The sequence below is a fragment of the Tupaia chinensis genome, unplaced genomic scaffold (assembly GCF_000334495.1).
Source record: "Tupaia chinensis unplaced genomic scaffold, TupChi_1.0 Scaffold000257_1, whole genome shotgun sequence".
NCBI classification, from domain to species: domain Eukaryota; kingdom Metazoa; phylum Chordata; class Mammalia; order Scandentia; family Tupaiidae; genus Tupaia; species Tupaia belangeri.
Genome location: NW_006159737.1, coordinates 2959282 through 2975481, shown reverse-complemented (window position 1 = coordinate 2975481; position 16200 = coordinate 2959282). Strand labels below are relative to the sequence as shown.

The 16200-nt window shown below is 36.9% G+C and overlaps 1 protein-coding gene across 19 annotated transcripts in view; it reads right to left on the bottom strand.

The window, feature by feature from the left end:
• The window catches only part of CADPS2 (calcium dependent secretion activator 2), a 450101-nt gene that overhangs the window by 266331 nt on the left and 167570 nt on the right, over positions 1-16200 (bottom strand). For all 19 annotated transcript variants that reach the window (XM_027772143.1, XM_027772145.1, XM_027772150.1 and 16 more), the window contains exon 7: positions 5819-5958. In XM_027772143.1, coding sequence (XP_027627944.1) covers positions 5819-5958 — 140 coding nt within the window. The remainder of the gene's footprint in view (positions 1-5818; positions 5959-16200) is intronic.

The following is a 16200-nucleotide window of genomic DNA, read 5'->3' as shown; positions in this document are numbered from 1 at the left end:
CACACACACACACACACACACGCCCAGCGTGTGTTTAAGTCACTGGGTCTGGGACTTGAACCACAGCTGACTATATGGGAGTCCAGTAACACAGCCATTATGCCACTGCTGGTCCCTGAAGTTCACAAAACTTTAATCAGAAGGAAAACAATGTAACTTTATTAGACAGTCGTCATCTAACTTTATGAGCAAATGCAATGCTTGGATTTTATACGTACAAGATTTCAAAAAGTTCATGGGAAAAATAAACAAATTTCTTCTAGTACAAAATATTTTTGAGGCCGGCCTTTGTGGTGCAGGCAGTAGCAGGGCTGTTGAACTGCAGGGCTGGATGCCACATGCTTACAGCTGGTTGGGATTCCCAGCCAACATGAAAATACTTCAGGTGTGTGGGTGTCCAAGATCCTGACAGGCTGGAGGGCTGTTGAAAGGGAATCACGTGTGACAAGACCCTGCTGAAGGTGCCTGTCCTTTTGTCTCTCGTGCGCATGCATTCTCTCATGAAATTTTAAAAAAAGCTTTTGAAACCTATACATAGCTTTTTATAATATGCATTTTCTCTGCATGAATGAAGCTTATTAGTCATGATACCCTAATTCCTTGAATGCCTAATTGGCCCCCTCTAGGGGAAAGCTTGTGGGCACAATGCAGGTGCTCATCCTATTCTTCCTCCTGGAAGTTGAACTGGTGTTCATCTCCTACAGCAAGGGTAGAGTTAGTGCCTTTTACATCATCATTATGTAAATTAAACTGGGACAATTTATCTATCCATGTAACAAATATGTAAATAGGAAAATACAGCTCTAGGAAAGGGAATTATAAGGTTATATGGCAATAATTTTGGTTAAATTTTAGCTTATCTATTCTGTTTTTTATAATTATTTATTTAATTTTATTTATTCATTATCATTATTATTTCACCAGAGAGAGACAGAGAGAGGAAAAGTGAGAAAGCAAGCCACCAGGTCCAGAACTCTAACTGCAGTCAGCTATGTGGGAGTCCAGTGCCTTAACCACCATGTCACCTGCTGGCTTTATCTTAATTAATTCTTAATGGAATAAAACGCTTTTCCTGTTACATACTTGGGAAAATTTTATTCAAGTTTTATTCAAACAATCAGGTGCATGCAGACTTCTGATCATGGATATAATGCATCCACATAGTTGTGACAGTCCATATAACTGTCTTCTTTTTTTCTTTTTCAGTGACAGATTTAATTGTCATCATTCTCATTTGTTTTGTTCTATTTAATTTTGCCTTTGCTTTGGTGGAAAAAATAACCTTTGACTTCAGAAAACAATTTTATTTAATAAAAACAGGGATAGTATTTTGGAGATTTAAGTTAATACTATTACTTAGCCACTAGGCTATGCTAAAGTATAGTCCATGTATTCAAGAACATTTTTATCTTCCAGCTACACAAAAAAGCAGGGACACAAATTGAAAAGCTGCATATGAATCATTTAATCACTCAAAATCGAGCTGGTAATTCAATTAGCAGATTCATCTAAGAGTTTCTATAATTAGTTTATATGACATATTCCAAAAGAATAAATGAACCCAATAGTTTTGTTAAACACATATCTTGTGGTAATGCCCAGTTTGGTTTTAAAAAGATGGAATCATCAATATGTTTATTTTAACTAAATTTAATATCTATTTTCATTTCTATGTATAAAAAAATGTATTTAAAAAAAGATAATGTATAGTCATGGACTGATTAGTTACCAGAAACATGAGTTTTAGATTCAATATATTTTATTTTTTGATTTAAAAGAAAGGTCACTTTAAAATGCAACAGTTGAGAACCACTTATTTCTTTTGCTTTTTTTTTTGACATGAAAATTACACTCTGTTCTCTATAAATTGTGTTTACGGCCTTTAAGTTTCAACTTAAGAATGCAGCTCACTCTCACTTTTTCACGTTTTCCTTAAAATTCTATGGAGCAAGTACACTATTATTTCCATCATCATTATTTCCATCAATAGTTGTCCTCAATTATAAACTGTGGGAGGCTTAGGGATACAAACAAATCTAAGTAACAAAGAGTGCAGTGGGAACACTTACACTAATACAGGTAACATTGATTTAAAAATACATATTTTTTTTATGCCACAGGACATATGCGAATGAGAGAGACAGACAGAGAAAGAGAAGACAGAAAGTGCCCTCATCTCCTAGTAGGATCTGCAATTCTGTTTCCTCCAATTCCCCAACTCATCAGGATCCTAGTTACCCACATACATGCCCATGCTCCTGTCCACCCAGTGTGCCTTTCAAGTTGCCAGGACTAGGATTTGAACTCTGGTGGACCATGTGGGATTTGGCTTCCTGGGCACAGCACTTCACTGCTGTGCTGTGGTGTTGGCCCAATTAAAAAATATTTATTTAGGGCAATACAAGGGCCATAAACAAAGAATAAACTAATAAAGCAGGGAATATGTGTTAAAATAGTTCATCTAACAGATATATATTTCTTGGCCACATAATTAAATTAGGGGTAAGTTTATACTACTGAAGTGCTAAAGACTGAAGTACTTTTGAAAATAAAAATCTACACCTATCTTTATTTGTTTCAATTAAAAATATTTCCTTTATTTTATTTATCATTATAGTTATTTTCAAATGACCAGAGCAAGATACACAGAGAGAAAGCGAGAAAGCAAGTCACAAGGACTGGGACTTGAACTGTGGTCGGCAGGTGGGAGTCTAGCTCCCCTAACCACCACACCACCTGCTGGCCCCTCCACCTTTTAACAATTCTACCTGCAAGAGAACCTTACTGTATTTTAAAGTGAAATTAATCTTTTTATTTAAAACTTAGCTTGTCTCTTTTCAATTATTAATTATTCACCAGTTAATTATTCATGACAGGATAAATTATTGACAGAACACAATCTGACCTCAAAGCAAAATGCTATTAATCTACTATTCTTGTTCTATTATTGCTTTGGTGTACAGTAGAGTACTTGGAAGGAAAAGGTTAGTTGATGTTCTTTCTTTTCTTAAATGTAATTAAATGCAGTAACATTTATTTATGAAGCACCTCAGAAGAAAAGACAAATATATTTTATGCTGTGGGTGAAATCATGTTTTTCCATACATATCTATACACAAGGGTGATATTCAAAATATTTAAAATTATTACCACAGAGGCACTGAGAAACCAGAACAGATGCTTGTGGTGAAGCTTCTCTAACTGGGGATCAACTGCTTTTCCGGCAAAGTTGAAACCTTTTAATTCTGGTAGATTAAAACCTCTAATACTTGTATTAAAATAGTTTTTATTAGACCACAATTACAGACTGTTATATTCTTAAATACTGTGACATTAGATTAAAAACTTAGCAGAAATGCATCACAAATAGATTCCTTCGCCCTATATACCATAAACTGCAAATATACCTGGATATCTGGAAATGTCTGTTAGTATTACTCTCTCTTTTAAAAAGGAATTATTTACCTTGATTTATCATTATTATTTTTTAATTTGACCAGAGTGAGACAGAGAGAGAGACGAAAGTGAGAAAGGAAGCCTCTGGGTCTGGGACTTGAACCGTGGTTAGCCATCCAGCCCTGGCCCAGTGCTTTATCCACTATGCCACCTGCTGGCCCCTGTTGGTGTCTCTTACTATGTAAGAGAGTAAATAACTGATGTGACAGGGATGTGAAGAATTCGTAGTCTGAATCTTTTGGTGAGTTTTTGAGCTTTATGGATTAAACTGACAGATTGTGGTAGGTTGTTTCCAGTATTTCCCTTTTCTTGTAGTCTAGGGCAGATATCAACTGCAGAGTCAATTTTTGGGGTCATAACTTAGTCAAAAAGATGTGGTAAAGACAAATTCTTCTTCAGTGCAAAGAAGGGGTATTGTTCTCCTTCCACTAGTAATCAGGCTTTGTAAGTGGGTTTTTGTGTACCACCTTCCAGGGAATATTCTAAACCAAAAAACTGCCAGGGTAGAGTAGGGACTTCTTTCTACAGGAGTTGAAGGCTGCAGAATTTGCCCTATGCCCAGCTTCATGTCCCACTCATCCAAAGAGAGAGAGAGAGAGAGAGAGAGAGAGAGAGATTGAGCAAAAAGTTAGTAGAGAAAGCAGTTCCTGGAACATGCTGTGTTCTTTTAAGTTCAACCATAGACTCTAGGAGTCTCTAAGACTTCAGAGTGCTAGTGCTCTAGCCCCTAGTCTCAAAGCACTCCCTGCTAGCTGTACTGAGTTGGCTATTGTGAAAGCCCTTTCAGTACTCCTGACTTACAATATATTATGTCATATTTAGGAAGGCGTTCTTCCCCGTTGTCTACCTGCTAAATTCAGCCTTCAAATTTCATCTCGAAGGTCAAAAGTCTTCTGAGACTTCAGTGGACAATTTCTAGCCAAAACTCGGTACTATTTCTACCAGAAGCCCGTTAATTTCATATAGCACTTATTGCTTTAATAATTGCTTGTATAAAAGTCTGAATCCCTGATTAGCCAGTTCCCATGGGCCTGTAAAGTTGTTCTAGTAGAAAAAGAAGAAGTGCTCAATACATGTGCCTGCTGCATAAGCTAAGGGTGAGCAGGCCGAGGGGTGAATGAAAGAACCTAAATATTAAATCCCAGGAACTCCATCTACATTATGAGTTCATAGTTACACTTCATGCTGCATTAATACATTTAAGATGACATGAAGTGGGCTATCTAATTTACTGTTCTCTTTCTAAGAAGCTATTCCATGAGGCATTTTTCCCTTCAGTGAGGCCTGTTCTGGCACTGCACACACTATGCACCCACACCAAAGAAGCAAGACAGTCCTAAATCTCATCCCAACAGTAATACACATGTTTGGATTACCCCTTGCCTAGAGCTTTATTTATTTCCTCTAATGGTTGTCCAAAGACTTCTCCTTATCTCTTGAATTATCAGCTAACTCTGCCCCAACACCAGTGATTTGACTCCAAAACCAGCAGATCCCTCCCCTTCTGAAAATGCACTTAGACTGCTCTGTTTGTTGCTTAAACTCACAGTAAGCCACTTTGGCAACTACTTCTCTCCAGTGTAAGAAAAATGGCCATGCTCTTTAATGGATACTACCCCTATGATGGGATTTAGGCTGTAATGTCCTAAAACATCAATCTGAGAAAGACCTGAGATTTTAAAAACTCCTTTTATTGTACTCAAGTGTTCAGAAGAGGGCCAGCAGGTGGAGAGGTAATTAAGGCGCTGGACTTCCACATGGCCGTTTACAGTTCTAGTACCAGACCTGGTGGCTTGAAAATCAGGCAGGCATGTGTGTGCATGCCCAAAATCCCAAGAGTAGAATGGAGAAGAATGGATTGTGGTGTGCTCATCCTCCCTGGGGAGCTTATTTCTCGTTTTCCCTCTCTCTGTCTCCTCTTTCCAGTGAGCACAAGTACCCTATAACAAAAACCTTAAAAAAAAAAAAAGTATTCCTCCAAATTAAATTAAATAAATACATAGAACCTAAACTAGGCATTTTTTTGTTTACTATTACTATATTTTGAAGAATATTTCTTAGTATCTCCCTGCATTAATGTTCTTTACCAATCAGATGTATAATATCAATACAATCAAGTACCAAAATCATGTCAGTATGCAGCCAAACATCATATTAACTAAATACATATGTACCTAGCTATAAAAGTGCCTACAGGTTCAAACAATTAAGTATTAGAACAACTTATGTAGTATGTAAGTTTTTAAAGAAAACTTTGTCTATGAAGCTTCTGATACACTGGTTCTTTCACTAAACTAACAAAAGTGATCTAATGAAACAAAATTCAATAATTTAGGGCAAAAACATCTGCAAGGACACTCACCCACAATGCTTCATATGTGGTGGTTTATCCATTCGCACTGCCAGTTTGATTTTTAAGTCAGAGTCCTGGCTATTTTTGGGGACTATCATTCGGTGTAATTCAGCTGACTTCGGGCTATTAGAAGTTGGGTATAATATAACCTGCAAAGCAAAAAAGAAAACATCTAAGTGTGTGATGCAGTGCCTATGGATTGGAATTGAAATCTTTTCTGTATGTTTTCCTGTTTGGAAAGGTGTCAATGCCCAAATATATTTAATAAACCATTTTACTCCTTCCTACCACACCAGATGGGTTTTCAATACAGACTCATTTATTTTTTGACAAATGTATGTTTTCATATTATCACATAATGAGTTTTCTTCCTGTGTCACTTCGTAATGAATTAATAGCACAACACGCTACAGTTGAATTGACAGTTGAAAAATACTAAATGGACACCTAGATTTTCAAGAACACTCTAAACTCCACAGGGCGAAAAAGTTCAGAAAGAAATAGTCTTTGAAATTACAGATAACATGCTTAAAAAGCAAAACCAATTATTTGAAGCAGTACAAATATGCCTTGTGTTTTGGTATTTTCACTGTAAAATGGTATTAAAGGAAATCAACTCAATTAGAGATAGAAAGACTGATCATAGCACATTTCTGCTCTAGATCAGTATGAAAGAAGGATTTTCTTCCTGGCTGCATGTTTTCAAAACTACATAAAGATATTATAATGACTGAAACAAAGTAATTATTTTTAATAAAACTGTCAAATTACCCAGTGATTATTTCACAACATTTCACTTCACAAAGTCAACCCTGGCAAAGAAAAGTCAATTCTTTGGATATTAGCTGCTATACAGATCAAACAATGTATTAGTTTCCTCTTTTCAGTCAATTACAACACCTTTTAAACACACATCTATCTATGCCTTAATGGGTATTTTAAAACAGAAACAATATAGGGCCAACTGTGACATGATGGTTAAGGCACTTGGATTCTACATTGCCAAACTTACGGTTCAAGTCTTGGACTTGACATTTTGAGAAACACTGGGTACGAGGGCATGCATGCCTAATATCCTGAAAGAAGGAAGAGATGGAGGGGAAAGGACTGACATATAATCATGCCCGCGTAGGGTGCTTCCTCTTCTCCCTCCATCTGCCTCTCTCCAGTAAGTGCTCTCATCCTCTGGAAAACTAAAAAAAAAGGGAGTACCTGAAGGATAACAAAGATATGAAATGTAGTGCATTATCTAAAGCCATTCTTATTTTAAGTCAATGTAAAAACTAAATAAATCTGAAGTTTTAGATGTGAATGGAAGAACTATAAAAATTTTCAGGTATGCTTTTAAAATTTTTTAAATTTATTTATTTTTAAGATTTTTGCCATAGGGTGTGTGTGCTCACCCGAGACAGGGAGGGAAAGTGAGAAAACAGCCCCCAGAGGGGCTGACCACACCAAAATCCCTTCTCCATTCTCCTCTCAGGATTTGGGGCACATACATACATGCACCTGGTATGATTTTCAAGTTGCTAGAGCTGGGACTCAAACTCCAGTCAGCCATGTGGGAATCTAGCACCCTAACCATGATGTTACCTGCTGGCCTTATGCTGAAATATTTTTAAAACATACATGGTGGGACCAGCAGTTGGTGTAATGGCTATGTCACTGGACTTCCATGTAGTTGACCATGGTTTGAATCCTGGACTCATGGCTTAAACTCACGCTGGGTGCATGTGTGTGCATGCCCAAGATCCCGAGAGGAGAATGGAGGAGAATGGATGGCTGCATGGCCATCCTCCTAGGGGGTGATTTCTCGCTTTCTATCTCTCTGTCTCTCTCTGTCTTTTGGGCAAGTGCATGCGCCCTGTAGCAAAAAAATCGCTCAAAAAAAGAAATAAATACATGGCATTTAAATTTGCATTTAAGTTTGTCATGCCCTGTCCCACATAAAAACTTCATTTCCATGTTTAAGTGGAAACATTCTTCAAGAATTCTTCGCCTAAGACCCTGTCTCTCTAGAAAGACAATATAGACACAAAAGTTTCTTAAACTGGTCTCAACTAGGACATTACTAAATATATCTACTATTTTGAGACTTATTTCAAGCCTATCCCTAAAAACCATAGCTATGTCAAGTCCAGCGTATCTACAAAACCAAGCATATAAAGGACATCCAAGAACAGACTAAATGGCACTTGTGATGTTTGAAAAATTATGATCACACTGTAGAATTAATGTGTTTGGAGTGCTAAAATATCCAGCAGAATACTTACTTAACAGATTTTTTTCTAAATGGCAGTAAAGAAAACTAAGTTGAGCTCTTTCTGTGCTGAGAGCAGGCCCGCAAGCATGGTGAATGTCCCTAAAATCTGCCAGACCTTCTATAAAAAGTGTGGCAGGCACCAACCTCATAAAGTGACACAGTACAAAAAGGGCAAGGATTCTCTATATGCTCAGGGAAAGTGGCCTCATGACAGGAATCAGAGTGGCTATGGTGGACAGACTAAGCCTATTTTCTGGAAAAAGGCAAAAACTACAAAGAAGATTGTGCTGAGGCTTGAATGTGTTGAGCCCAACTGCAGATCGAAGAGAATACTGGCTATGAAGAGATGTAAGCATTTTGGGACCAGCAGTTAGTGTAAAGGCTATGTCACTGGACTCTCAAGTAGTCGACCGCGGTTCGAGTCCCAGACCCGGTGGCTTAAACTCACACCGGACACATGTGCGTGCGTGCCTATGATCCTGAGAGGAGAAGGGATTGCAGCGTGGCCATTCCCCCTGGGGGGTGATTTCTTGCTTTCTATCTCGCTGTCTGTCTCTGTCTGTCTGGCGAGCGCACGTGCCCTATAGCAAGAACCTCCCCCCCCCAAAAAAAAAAAGAGATATAAACATTTTGAACTGAGAGGAGATAAGAAGAGAAAGGGTCAAGTGATTCAGTTCTAAGCCTCATCCTTTCTATTATGAAGACGACAAAATCTTGAGGTGAATGTTCACCTCATTTGATTACAGTTGGTCTTTTCTTCTTTGAGGGAATAAAGTAGTCAATAAAATTCCCCTTTTGGGGAAATTTGAAAATAAAAAGAAAACTAAGTTGATAGCTTTTGGCTCAAACCAGTAGAAAAAGGAATGCCATTTTCAACTTAGAAGGGATTTCAAAGAAGAATCAAGGTAAGATAGAACTCTGTAGCTATAGCTCTATTTTCCTAGTGGGTCTGGAAAGTTTTTCTCTTCCATTCCACTCATCCCCTTTAAATAAAATTATTTTGGCATGAGTCACCTACGGACTTTATTTCTTTTTAACTCTTCTATGTTTATTTAAAAATTGGTATTGTTCCAAACTCTAAAAGTCTCACACAAGAAGAATATTTAACTTAAAACTTTTGACAATTTCACATTCTCTAAATGATAGGTTACTAAAATCAGGTTCCTAAAATAACTAATTACCACTAATCCACAAACTGTGGATCATACCAATACTGAGTACCATCATTTCTGCCATATTTTATCTTTTTCTGATGGGTATTTCTAACTATTGCCAGTGGAAGAGTTTATTGCTCAACTCTGCGTAAATATTAAAATAAACAAACATCTGAGTGATCACTATGTAGGGGCACACAATGATGAAAGATTATGGATGGCTCAGACTCCTCAAGCTCCTCATAGACTTTTATCATCAGAACTCAGCTCCAATAATGTCACTTCTTCTTTCTGTCCTTTTACCCATGGGGTAGGCAACAGTTGTTCATCTCTGTGTTTATTCACTATCATCTGTTTGAATTCTCTGTTTCATCCTGTATAAAGCAAATTCTGTGTGTTAAAATCCTTCGGTTTGAAAGACCTGAACACAGAGTCTGGTAACGGTGTCAACACAACATGTGTAATAAACAGAGGTCCACAGATACAAAATCTGTTTCCGAGAGAACTGCATTCGCAAATAAACCTTGAATTTAATCCTTCAAATGGTCAGTAGGATAATCTTAAATCTTAAGTTTTAATCATCTCAAATTTCACAAGAGGAAATGGTTATACTCCCTCGTATTATTTAGCCATGAATGACAATGGGCACCGATGCAGCCCCGCTGTATAGAGCCCAAAGGCTATAGAGAATAAAGGACAAAGGAGTTCTCTTCGGAACATAACACAGGTCTGATCAAGAGATCCTGAACACTTCCAAAGCACAGTACCTTCTTCATAGGATTTTGCTACTGTCATTGGGCAATTATTGCTGCATGTTTCTCATTTTTCTTTTTTTTTTTTTAAATGAAATGCAACTGAAGCATGCCTGCTCTTGCTCCACTGCAGTATTATATTTGGGCTAGGGCAGGCATTGGGAGGGAGAGTGGAGTGCCTGTTATGAACTGTAGTTCATAGGCTGCCAGGCTCAAAGGGGCACACCTAAACCTGGCATAGATGTTGGGCTGGATTAAGAACCTAAGGGACTTTGAGTTTGCCTGTTATGAACTGTAGTTCACAAGCTACCAGGCTCGAAGAGGCATACCTAAACTTGGCATAGATGTTGGACTGGATTAAGAAACTATGGGACTTTCGGTTTGCTACAGTTTGAATGTGTCCCCAGAAACTTGTGACCTGACATATGGTAAACCCTCAGGGTGCTGAGACCTTAAGGACTTAGTCTGATTATGGTGTTGAAAGGTGGGGCCTTTTACAAGGTGATGAGAACTGGATGCAGTCATCAGCATTACTCCAGGATCCACTCCTTGTCACTTTCTAAGAAGAGCAGCCATAAGAAAACATGTTCTTGCTGTGTGATGCCCTCACTACCTGGGTTCTGCAGAGAACCTCCACTAACATGGAGACCCTTACTAAATATAGCCCTTTGATTTGGGCCTCTAAAACTGTAAGCTAAATAAACTTTTACTCTTTAAAAATTACCCAGTGTAGTATTAGCTCTTAATGACAGAAAAGCAGACCAAAACAGGGCTATTTCTCTTGGGTTATGACGAATGTGTTCACTAGATAAAAGGAAGGGTTAAAAAAAAATTGGTGGCTATAGGGGTTATCAAATGCAGATCACCTAGCTAGGATTCATGCTTCCACTAGTGTAGAACTGTTGCTGGTATGCAAGGTCTAACTGCTAGTAAGCAAATAACTGTTACAAGTTAGCAAGTAAGCCAAGGACTAAGTTTTGCAGTTCTTCCTACACATAAGGAGGGACATATGAAAGTTCTAGTTAGTGGACTGCATCACTCTGGGGAGAGACAAATATGCCTTCCAAACCCTCTTCACTGTTCTGCCAGCACAATGCAGAGCACACCAATGCCTTAAGACATGAGAGTAATAAAATAGAAGGAACCAGAGGCTTAAATCATAATGTGAGTGGAAGTCATACTTCTATTATGAACACAGAGTTCCATACACCATAACATGGGAGCTACCATTTTGAACAAATGAAACAAAGTCACTGGTTGTTATGGCATTGGCAGCATCCTAATTAGTGCTAAATTAATATGGTGTTTGCTCCATGACTAATTTTTAAAAAAATAATTTTCCAAAGGTTGCATGTCCTCACTAGAGAGGGGTAGAGAGAGAGAGAGGAAAAAAGAGAATACACCCTCCTGATGGGGAGGGGTCATGCTGAAATCCCTTCTCCCTCATTTCTCCATCCTGTCAGGATTTGGGGCATATGCATACTTGCACGTAGCATGTTTTTCAAGATGCCAGGGCAAGGATTCCAACCATGGTCTACCATGTGGGTTCCAGCTTCCTAACTACTACTCTATAAGGCTGGCCTGTTCCATAAGTCTTTCAAAAATAAATAAGTGCCAGGAACCAGCAGTTAGCGTAATGGCTGTCGCTGGACTCCCACGTAGTCGACTGCGGTTCGTGTCCCAGACCCGGTGGCTTAAAACTCATGCCGGGCACGTGTGCGTGTGTGCCCAAGATCCCGAGAGGAGAATGGAGGAGAAGGGATTACGGCGTGACCATCCCCCCTGGGGGGTGATTTCTCGCTTTCTGTCTCTATGTCTCTCTCTGTCTGTCTGGCGAGCGCACGCGCCCTACAGTGAAAATCTCTCCAAAAATAAATAAATAAATAAATAAATAAATAAATAAATAAATAAGTGCCTAAAAAGTTGGTTTTCACAACCAATAGTTCTATTTCAATATTACATAGTTCATGTACATTTACAAAGAGGTGTCTCTGATGTTGATGGTCACATAGTCCAAAAATTTAACAAATAGAAAAGTTTACTAAGGATCCTTCTGTATTCTATATTTCCATATTGATTAAATTATACCTCTGTCTAAAATAGTTAACTTCTTATATTATTTGACAAACTATTTTATTCTTTGCTATTCATTTCTCTTAACCTTTCTATACACATTTCTGTTTCTTCTAGTTTATTTTTGTTACTAACACTTTAAATGTCTTGTCAGTTAGTATGACACAGAAAATTCTATGATTTCTTATCTTAAATATGAAGCGAATTTATCTTCTTCATAATAAAATGTCAACATTACTTGCCATTTTTGCTAAGGTGTAATGAAAAACAATGATATTTTTAAGGCTTTGTTTAAAACTCTGTCAAATTTAATACACAAGAAGAACTAAAACTTTAAAAATTAAGTATAAAGTGTACACCAAATTCAAAAGGGAGAGTGGTATAGGAAGGAGGGAATAGCCAGAGGTACCAAATAATAATCAGATTGTCAAGCCTGGGGAAGCCTGAAAGGCTATTGCTTGGCTGAAAATAGGAGAGGTCATAGGAGATTTTAACCAGAGAAAGTTTAGGTAAGAGCAGATGGCAATGGTCTGAGGAACAGATTCTATTTGAAGAATGGAGAAAAACTTTACTTAAGTGAGCAAAACCAGGCAAGTTAGGCAAGATCATTTTAGTTAGAAGGAATGTTGTGTGAAAGGCAAGGAGAATGAAGATACAGCATTTCTTACATCCAAAGAGATGAAAAGACTGAAAATGCTGGGGCTGGCAGGTGGCGTGGTGGTTAAGGGTGCTGGATTCCCATGTAGCTGACCACAGTTCGAGTCTCGGACCTGGTGGCTTGTTTTCTCACTTTCCTTCTTTCCCTCTTTTTCTCACTCTGTCCCTGTCTGGTCAAATTAAAACAAACAAATAAATAAAGTTAAATAAAATAATTCTAAAGATTGAAAATGTTGATTACCCAAAATCTTTTATCATTTTTGATTAAAAATCATTTCTTGCTGACAAACGGGTATCCTTGAAACAAAGTATATTTTAAGCAAATACCCAAGGGCTATCTCTCCAGATAGTTACAGCCTAAGAGAAATCTTGACTTTCTGGGTTTAGATGACATTTCTCTATGTATCTCATTCAACTGACAAGAATTCTATAGATTAATAAATATTTACAATGCCTGTTCCATACGAATCTTTGGAGTACCTTGAGAGAGTACATACTTTGGAAGGACTACCTAAACTCCCTTCAGTCTAATAAATACTTACTTCACGAATATAATAATCAGCGTGTATTTCTTTAACTGTCAGACCCTTGATAGTTTATAAAGAAGACCAATCGGATGATTTTGCCAAGAGTAATATATATCCTCCCTTCATAACATTTTCCAGTGTTTTAATACACTTGAGGTTGGTTAATCTAAATTATTCTTGTTTTGATTTAATATCCTTGCTTCCTGTCCTATTTAGTTGAAACAAAGAACACCTGCTCACTTTCACTTACACAATGCTCTTTTGTATACTGAAAGATTAGCATTAAGTCTTTGTCAACTTTATTGTCCATGAGCTAAATCCAGTTCCCTTTATTTTTGAAGCTGGAAAGAAACCTAGAATTTACAACATGGAAGTGACCAAACTCTCAACCTCTTACCAAATGTTTACTTGGCTTACCAGAGAATCATGTGTTTCCTCCTTTCTATACAGTACATTTTCAAAAAGAAAGGCTTAAAAAAAAAAAAAACTAAAAAAGAGAAAGAATATGCTTTTTCCTGATCCTATTTTGTTAAAATATAGAGATTAAAAGTTTTATTTGTATGATGGGGGATAGGGGTTGGGTGTAAGGCAAGAAAGGGTATGTGTAATAAATTATTCCCCAATTTTTTCTTGACCTGACTACTTATTAATAAACTGTCAAATGCAGGGACATTGGGCATGTTCTTCTTGGAGAATGTCCTTTGAGGGCAAGAGCTTATTCAGTAGATAGGCTAATGCACCTGTGCAACACAGGGTAATTTAAGCCAGTTATCTTTATTTCTTTTTCTTTCATTATTTCAATTGAAATTGTATATATTTAAGATATTCACCTTGATGTTTTGATACACTTAAAGTAATTACCACAGTAACCTAATTAACACACTAATCTCTTTACATGGCTATTATAATTTTTCATTTATAAGCCATAGTATAAAAGTTTGTTTATTTACTGAGAGAAAAATAGGTAAGGAGGGAGAAAGGACCCCCAAGAGGGTCTTGCTATGCAGACCTATTTGTAGATAAATGTAGATATTTGTAAGGTAAAAATTAAAGACAAAGACAATATTTAAAAAATGACAAGGGAGAAAAGTCAAGTTACTTATAAAGGTTATCCCATTAGGCTAATAACAGACTTCTCAATTATAAAAATGCAGGCAAGGAAATAATGAGAAGATGTACTCAAAACTTTAAGAGTAAAACAATTTCAACCAAGAATACTATATCCAGCAATACTATCTTTCAAATGCGAAAATAAAAGTATTCTCAGAGTAACCAAAACTGAAAGAATTCACCAATAATAGACCAGCTCCTCAGAAAGTACTGAGGGGAGTGTTGTATCAGAATAATTAAAGAAAGAAACAGGAGAACAAAAAACAACTAGGAAAAAGGCTAAGGAAATAATAGGGACCCTAAAGTCCACAAATACTAATAATAACACTGAATGTTAATGTATTAAATTTTTCCATTAAAAGACATAAACTGGCTGAATGAATACAAAAAACAGAAGCCACCTATATGCTGTTTATCAGAAACACACCTCATTGATAAGGACACACAATGACTGAAAATGAGGGGCTGGAAAAAGTTATTCCATGCAAATGAAACAAAAAAAAAATCTGGAGTAGTGATACTGGTATCAGACAAAATAGACTTTAAGGTCAAAGATGTAAGAATAGACAAAGACGGATATTATATAGTACTAAAAGGACTTGTTCACCAAGAAGATATAACACTTGTAAATTATTCACCCAACACTGGAGCACCTAAATACATCAAAGAAAGATTATTAGATCTCAAGGAAGGGTAGACTATTACACAACAATTGTAGCGGATCTCAATATCCCAGTGACTCCTCTGTACAGATCATCTGAACAAAAATAAAAAAAGAAACAAAGAGATACAAGATCTAAATGATACCATACATTAAATGGATTTGACAGACATCTACAGAGCATTTCACCCAACTACCACAGAATGTACATTTTTCTTACCCCCGTATAAAACATTTTCAGACTGACCACATGTTAGGAGACAAAACAAGCCTGTACAAATTCAAAGGCACAGAAACTATACCTAGCATCTTTTCTGACCACAACAGAATCAAACTTAAAATCAACTACAGAAAGAGCCCTCAAAAATCCACAAACATGTGGAAAATAAACAACCAAATCCTGAATGACTTTACAAATATAGAAGAAATTAAGGCCAAAAACAAAAGGTTCATAGAAACCAATGTTAACAAGCAAACAAGTGTTTATAACCTACAGAACACAGCAAAAACAGTCATAAGAGGAGACTTCATAGCAGTTAGTGCCCATAAGAAAAATGCAAAAAGGTGACAAATAAATAACCTCATGACCCAACTCGGAACTGGAAAGAAAACAACAAAATATTCCAATAAAATTCCAAGAGGAAAGAAATAATAAAGATCCAAGCGGAAATAAATAATATAGAATTACACAGAAAATAAATGAAACCAAAAGCTGGTTCTTTGAGAAAATAAACAAAATTGACACACCATTAGCTAGATGAACAGAGAAAGGAACCAGATAAATCAAATTAGCAAGGAAACGGGTGTTATTATTACGGATAAGACAGAAATACAAAATACCATCAGAGGATACTATGAGCAACTATATGCCAATGAACAAAAAATTCTTGACGAGATAGACAAATTTCTAGACATGTATAACTTACCAAGATTGAACCAGGAAGAAACAGAATGTCTGAATGGACCCCATAATAAGCAATGAGATTGAATCAGTAATAAGTAGTCTCCCAACAAGGAAGAGCCCAGATCCCAATAGCTTTACGTCTGAACTCTACAAAACCTTTAAAGAAAAACTAATCCCAAATCTCGTTAAACTATTTCTTAAAATTCAAAATGAAGGAACCCTCCCAAATTCATGCTATGAAGCCTCCATGATCTTAATTCCAAAACCAAACAAGGACATGACAAAAAAGA